The sequence below is a fragment of the Muscardinus avellanarius genome (genome assembly GCF_963383645.1).
Source record: "Muscardinus avellanarius genome assembly, chromosome: 1".
Lineage (NCBI taxonomy): Eukaryota > Metazoa > Chordata > Mammalia > Rodentia > Gliridae > Muscardinus > Muscardinus avellanarius.
The window spans coordinates 232,783,814-232,790,764 of record NC_137786.1 but is presented as its reverse complement, the minus strand read 5'-3'; the positions used below and the strand labels follow the sequence as shown (position 1 = coordinate 232,790,764).

General features: G+C 54.0%; 1 protein-coding gene across 1 annotated transcript; it reads right to left on the bottom strand.

Moving 5' to 3' along the window:
- Positions 1–996: 996 nt before the first annotated feature.
- On the bottom strand, positions 997–3,259 carry CST6 (cystatin E/M; the record flags this gene model as incomplete). The annotated part of the gene is made up of 3 exons (XM_080704109.1): positions 997–1,136; positions 1,440–1,565; positions 3,032–3,259. 3 exons carry the CDS (start codon positions 3,257–3,259, stop codon positions 1,053–1,055), a joined length of 438 nt encoding a protein of 145 aa, XP_080560235.1. The 3' UTR covers positions 997–1,052.
- Positions 3,260–6,951: the final 3,692 nt, after the last annotated feature.

Here is a 6,951-nt window from a genome sequence, read left to right as displayed (position 1 = left end):
TTGTCCCCAAGGGCAGCAGAAAGATGGCGCTGCTGCTCAGAAGGTGGCGCTGGGCAGGGCCCAGGCGGGCACAGGTGGGGGTGAGGGTTGGCGTGACACTGCCAACACTCGGCGCCCTCGAGGCCTCCAGTTGCTGGGTCCTGTTCCTGGTATGTGTGTGTCGGAGCAACGCGTCTGCGCACAGCACAGGGCAGGCCTTGTGCTGGGGTCTGTGCGCATATCCTGGCTCGCAGGGGCGTGCCCCCCTGCCAGTTGCCTCTGTTTCTGAGTTGCTAGAATGTGGGTGTTGGTGTTTTTTGGAGCGTGTCTGGTGTCTGGAAGTGTGTGTGTGTGTGTGTGTGTGTGTGTGTGTGTGTGTGTCCTGCAGCCACAAATACAGGCACGCAAAGAGTGTTATAACTCTCCTTTAAATGACGTTAAATAGAACCTGGCCCTCCTGTGGACTCCTCCCTCCCTCTGGCTGGGGCTCTGTGTCCAGCCCCTCCAGGGGTCCTGCTCAGGGCACGCATTGGTGGACCCTCCACTGAGGACCTCAGTGCTTTCCCGGCCTCCCCTGGACACCCACAGGCACAGGAACGTTTGTGGGCCAGGGGCTAGGTGTCCTGGGGCCCACCGGGCTGAACTCCCACAAACACCCCAGATCCCTTCCTGGGTGCTGAGAACAGGACACAGGGGCCTCCAGAGAGCTCCCAGACACTAGCCCTCTTCTGCACTCTGGTGTCCCAGCCCTGGCCTCTGAGACCACTGGGCGCCTCTGGCCCTTTGGGGGCTCTGGAGCCTGTCCCTGTCTGTGAGAGTGGGATGACAGGGTCTCTGGGTTCAAGGGATGAACCCCGCCCCTCAGCACTATCCACTGGGACAGCAGACTCTCCCGCGCAGGGCCGCAGGTGCCTACAACCTGGGGTGCTGGGAGCCACCGGGGCAGCAGAGGGATGTGGAGGGGACGCACGAGCACGCAGAAGCAGCCAAGGCAGGCAGCAGTGCTGAGGTTTATTGCCCAAACCCTGAGGCGCCTTCCCCACGCCACCTGCTCCCCACGCCCAACGTGGCCATTACATCTGCATACAGTCGTGCTTCAGAAGCTGAGAGGAATTTTTCCAGGGAATCAGGAGGATCTCAAAGTCACAGCGCAGCTTCTGTGGAGCGAGCAGGGAGTGGGGAGGGATGAGTCCAGCCCAGCAGGCCTCCCTCCAGCACCCAGCCTTGGGGCCAGAGAGGGGCCCAAGGGACAGAGTCGGATGGCTAGAGCTAGGTCCAGATCTCTCCAGCAGCCCCCACCCTCTGGGAAGCCCCGGCCTCTCCTCCCTGCACCTCACATTGGCCTGAGGGCTGATCACCCAAAGGCCAGGCTCCTCCAGCCCGAGCCTGGCCAGCCGCACCGCGCAGGGTGGACGCCGAGGGGCTCGGCTGTGAGGGCCCTGGCTGGGGCGGCGCCTTACCTCCTGCTGCACCCCTGTGGCCAGGGGGCAGGTGGTGAGGTCCATGTGGTCTCCCGAGACCCGGGTCTTCCTGCACTCCGTGCTCTCCATGTCCATAGTCAGGTAGTACTTGACGCCAGCCACCAGCTGGGGACGAGGCGGGCAGGTCAGGGCAGCCGGGGACCCGCCCGTGCCCCTCGCCCTCCAGCTGCTCCCTCTGGCCAGGCGCATGCAGGGTCCTGGGGCTCAGGCCGGGCGGAGGGTGGCCGAGCTGGGGCCCTGGGGCAGCGGGCACGGGGCACAGCTTCCTGAAGCTGGGCGGGCACGAGGGAGGCGAAGACGCCCCTTCTGCCTCCATCTGGCCAGGACCAGGGCCGGCGAGGGAGGCGTGTGCTCAGGGCTGGAGCCTTCTCCCCTTGAAATTCAGGTGTTGGGTTCCTTGTGATTTTTGGCATTTAATTTGATCTACCTTTCTTTCCTTCTTTCTGGTGCTAGTGGGGATGGAACCCAGGGACAATCTACTCCTGAGCTACACCTCCAGGCCTATTTTATTATTTATTTATTTATTTATTTATTTATGGTACTAGAGATTGAGCCCAGGGACATTCTACCTCTGAGCTACACCCTCAGCCCTATATTTTATTCTTAAGTTTGAAATAGGGTCTCACTGAGTTGCAAAGGGCCTCATTAAGTAGCTGAGGCTGGCCATGAACCGCGATCCTCCCGTCTCGGCCTCCCAAATGCTGGGATTACAGGCATGCGCCACCACGCCCGACTCTATTTTATTTTGAGTATGAAACAGGGTCTCGCTAGGTTGACGAGAGTTTCACTGTTTGCTGAGGCTGTCCCTGAACAATCCTATTTCACCTTCCCAAGTACTGGAATTACAGGTGTGTGCCATATGTCTGGCTCTATTTTATCTTTTTTTTCTTTTTTTGCGGGTCTGGGGATGGAACCCAGGGGCATTTGACCTCTGAGCTACACCCCCTGCCCTATCTTTTATTCTTTATTTTGAAACCGGGTCTCACTGAGTTGCAGAGGGCCTCACTAAGTAGCTGAGGTTGTCCTCGAACCGCGATCCTCCAGTTTCAGCCTCCCGAATGTTGGGATTACAAGCGTGCGCCACCACTCCGGGCCCTATTTTATCTTGAAATGGGATCTCACTAAATTGCTGAGAGCCCCACCTAAATTGCTAATTGATAAGGATGGCCTTAAACCTGAAATCCTCTGTCTCACTCTAAGTACTAGGGTTTCAGGTGTACGCCATCACACCTGGCTTCATTTGATTGTGTGTGTGTGTGTGTGTTGAATCCAGAGGTGTTCTACACCTGAGCTACACAAGTTGCTGAGGCTGGCCGAGAACCTGTGATCCTCCTGTCTCAGCCTCCCAAGTACTGGGATGACAAGCCTGTGCCAGCACACCTGGCTTCACTGGGTTTTTAAGAAGCATTGTAGCGGGGCGTGGTGGAGCACACCTGTGATCCCAGTACTGGAAAGGCCGAGACGGGCGACTCACAGGTTCTTGGCCAGCCTCAGCATCTTGTGAGGCCCTGGGGACTTGGTGAGACCCCGTTTCACCCACCTCCCCCGCCGGGCTCCCTCGCCCAACGCACCTGTCTCTGCGCCTTGAGGATGTGCGTGTCGCGGTAGTAGTAGAGGCTGTTGCTGCCCATGTTGTAGCTGGCCACGGCCATCTGCGCCGCCCTTTGCGCCTGCGGGTCCTCGGGGGACAGATCCTGGCGTCGTCCGGTCCTGGCTTCCCGCGGTTCGGCGCCCGACAGCACCAGGAGGCTGATGGCGAGCAGAGCCAGGCCCATGGTCAGGAGGCTGGGACGCGCCATGGCTGCCAGTGCCGGTGCCGAGCCGCGGCCAGGGCAGCTTTTACGGGCTCCGCGGCCCGGCCCCCCGCCCCGGCCCGCCCCGGCCCGCCCGCGCCTTCCCCACCCAGCCCCGCGCGGGCGGCGCCCCGCCAAGGCCTGCCGCCACCGTCCTGCTCCCGGGAGGGAGACGCCGCGGTCCAGCCGCTCCGGGAGCGCGGGGCCGACGGACTGCCACGCAGGGCCTGAGCTCTGCCACCATTTTCTGGAGGGGAGAACTTGGAGAATTACTTAACTCCTCACGGCCTCAGTCTGCTCTCCGGAAAATGGGTATTATGAGGATTCGATGAATGGATCCAGATAAACTGGAGGAGGCAGGTGCAGCGGGGTGAGGGCGCAGGGCGCACTCCTGCAATCCCAGTGCTGGAGAGACTGAAAGGCGGCCCGCAGGTTCCAGGCTGATGAGAGATAGAAGAAATAAAGGTAGAAAGGAGACAGGAAGAAAAAGCCAAATATAGCTTTAATATAAGAACCTAGTGCCAAAGTGCATTGATCTTTATTTGACCTTGACCCTAACCAGTTCTCTTTTCCAGGCCACTCTCTCCCAAATTTCTGGAAAATACCTAGATCCTAGGGTTGGCTAAAAGAAACCATAATTGCCCTGTACATTAATATATATATATATATATATATATATATATATATATATATATATATTTTTTTTTTTTTTTTTTTTTTTTTTTTTTTTGCGGTACTGGGGGTGGAATTCGGGGCCTTTCAACTTTCAAGCTGCACTCCCTGCCCTATTTTTAATTCTTTAATATGAAACTGGGTCTCACTAAGTTGCAAAGAGCCTCACTAAGTAGCTGAGGCTGTCTGCAAATCGGGATCCTCCTGTCTCAGCCTCCCAAATGCTGGTGTTACAAGCGTGCGCCACCACGCCTGGCTTATTCTTTATTTTGAAACAGGGTCTCACTGAGTTGCAAAGGTCCTAAGTAGCTGAGGCTGTCCGTGAACCACACTCCTCTGGTCTCAGCCTCCCAAATGCTGGGATTACAAGTACAAGCATGTGCCACCATGCCTGGTTTATTCTTTTTTTTTTTTTTTTTTTTTTTTTTTTTTGGTACTGGGGTTCCTGGAAGCCCTTCTACCTCCGGGCTACACTCCCAGACCTATTTTTTATATTTTTATTTGGAAACAGGGTCTCTTAACCTGCACGACCCTCCTGTCTCTGCCTCCCAAGCGCAGGGATTACAAGTGTACGCCACCGCAAGGCTATTCTTTATTTTTGAAACAGAGTCTAACCATTGCAAAGAGCCTCACTAAATAGCTGAGGCTGGCAGCAAATCACAGTGCTCCTGTCTCAGCCTCCCGAACGCTGGGATTACAAGCACGCACCACCACGCCCCGCTCAAGACAGGTTATCTTTTCTTTTTTTTTTGGTGGTACTGGGGGTGGAACCCAGAGGCTTTCTACCTCCAGGCTATACTCCCAGACCTATTATATATTTTATTTGGAAACAGGGTCTCACTAAGTTGCTGAGAGCCTCACTAAGTTTAGCTGAGGCTGGCTTCGAACCTGTGCCATCCTCCTGTCTCAGCCTCCCAAGAGTGGGGATTACAAGTGTGCGCCACCACGCCCGGCTAAGACAGGTTATCTTGAGAAACCTCTAATTTAGGACACTCTTCAGCTTATCCGTTAATCAGATAATGAAGACCTCGATCATCCTGAGGACCCTAAGGTTAACCAGACCACCAGGAGTCGCCTCAGGACTCCCAGGCTGAGGTCAGCCTCACCTACCTCCCCTAGTCTACACCTCACCAAAGTCCCCTATAAGAAGAGAGCCCTGCCTCCCCAAGGTGTCGCGCTCCCTCTCGAGATGGCTTCCATTTTCCCTTGTATGTGTATTTCCTACTGTCCCAAATGAACTGTTGTCTATGGGTCTGACTGGCGTGTGCTGAAATTCTTGTTATGTTAGCCAAAGATCCCGCCGATCCTGAGTTCCTGAAAGGACCCATCACCCTTGATAAGGCCAGCCTTAGCAACTTAGCAAGACCCTATACCAACATAAAATATTAAAAGGGCTGGGAGATGCCAGGCGTGGTGGTGCCCGCTTGTAATCCCAGCATTTGGGAGGCCGAGACCGGAGGATCGCAGTTCATGGACAGCCTCAGCTACTTAGGCCCTTTGCAACTCAGTGAGACCCTGTTTCAAAATAATAAAAAATAGGGTTGGGGGTGCCCCCTGGGTTCCACCCCTAGTACCGCAAAATAAGTAAACAAATAATGAATAAATAAATAAATGAAATATAGCTTGGAGAGAGAATGCCCCGTGTTCAATCCCTTGTACCACCAAAAAAAAAAAAAAAAAAATTAAAAATTAAAAAAAAAGAAGAAAGAAAAAAGGGCTGGTAGACCGCCCCTGGGTTTAGTCCTTGGTACTCTCTCCACCTCTACAAAAAAAAAAAAAAAAAAAGGCCAGGTGCTGTATGAACAACAGTAAGTAGGAGACATCAGTGCCCTGAGTCAGCACCATTAATTGTCACGAGCAGCACAGAGTGGGATCACTAAGGCTTCCGGTTTACAGAGAAGGAAAGAACAACTAATTTGCCCACGGGCAGCTGGTAACAGGGGAATGGAGACAGTTGCTTTTGAGCCCTGGCACGTCTAAGTCAAATCTGTGTCCTGAAACTAGTCTGAGCCCAAAGGGTGAGAACAGGCAGGAAGGAGGGGAGTCGCGGCAGCTGCCGTCGCCGTAGACTGAGACGCTGACTTTGGACAAGGTATTCAACTTCCCAGAGCCTTGGTATTCTCACTGGGAAAAAAGGTGACAATCCTTTTGTCCCAAAGTGGTTCTGACATCGACGGCTCCAGACCAAGTCACCCATACGCTCACTGGACACGTGCTGGAGGGACCATCAAAATAGGGACCCCACAGCTGGGCGTGGTGGTGCACCTATAATCCCAGTACTTGTGAGGCTGAGAAAGGAGGATCGCAGATTCAAGGCCAGCCTCTGCAAGTCAGTGACGTCCTCTGCAACTTAGTGAGACCCTGTTTCAAAATAAAGAATAAAAATAATAGGGCTGGGGGTGTAACTTGGAGGTAAAATGCCCCTGGGTTCAATCCCCAGTAAAACCTCCCCCCCAACACACACAGTTGTGGAAGCTGGGTGTGGTGGCACAAGCTTGTAATCGCAGCGTCTGGGAGGCTGAAACAGGAGGATTATGATTCAAGGACAACCTCAGCTACTTAGTGAGGCCCTTTGCAACTCAGTGAAACCCTTTTTCTTTTCTTTCTTTCTTTCTTTCTTTTTTTTTTTTTTTTTGTGGTACTGGAAATGGAACCCAGGGGCTTTCTACCTCCGGGCTACATTCCCATACATATTTTATATTTTACTTGGAAGCAGGGTCTCACTAAGTTGTTGAGAGCCTCAGTAAGTGGCTGGGACTGGCTTCGAACCTGCGCGATCCTCCTGTCTCAGCCTCCCAAGTACTAGGATTACAAGCGTGCACTACCACGCCCAGCTAAGACCCTTTTTCAAAATAAAGAATAAAAAATAGGGCTGAGGGTATAGCTCAGAGGTAGAATGTCCCAGGGTTCCATCCCCAGTACCGCCCCCCAAAAAAGTTGTAGTGTGTGTGTGTGTGTGTGTGTGCGCGCGCGCGCACGTGTGTGTGTGTGTGTTGCTGAGGATTGAATCCAGGGGCATTTACCTC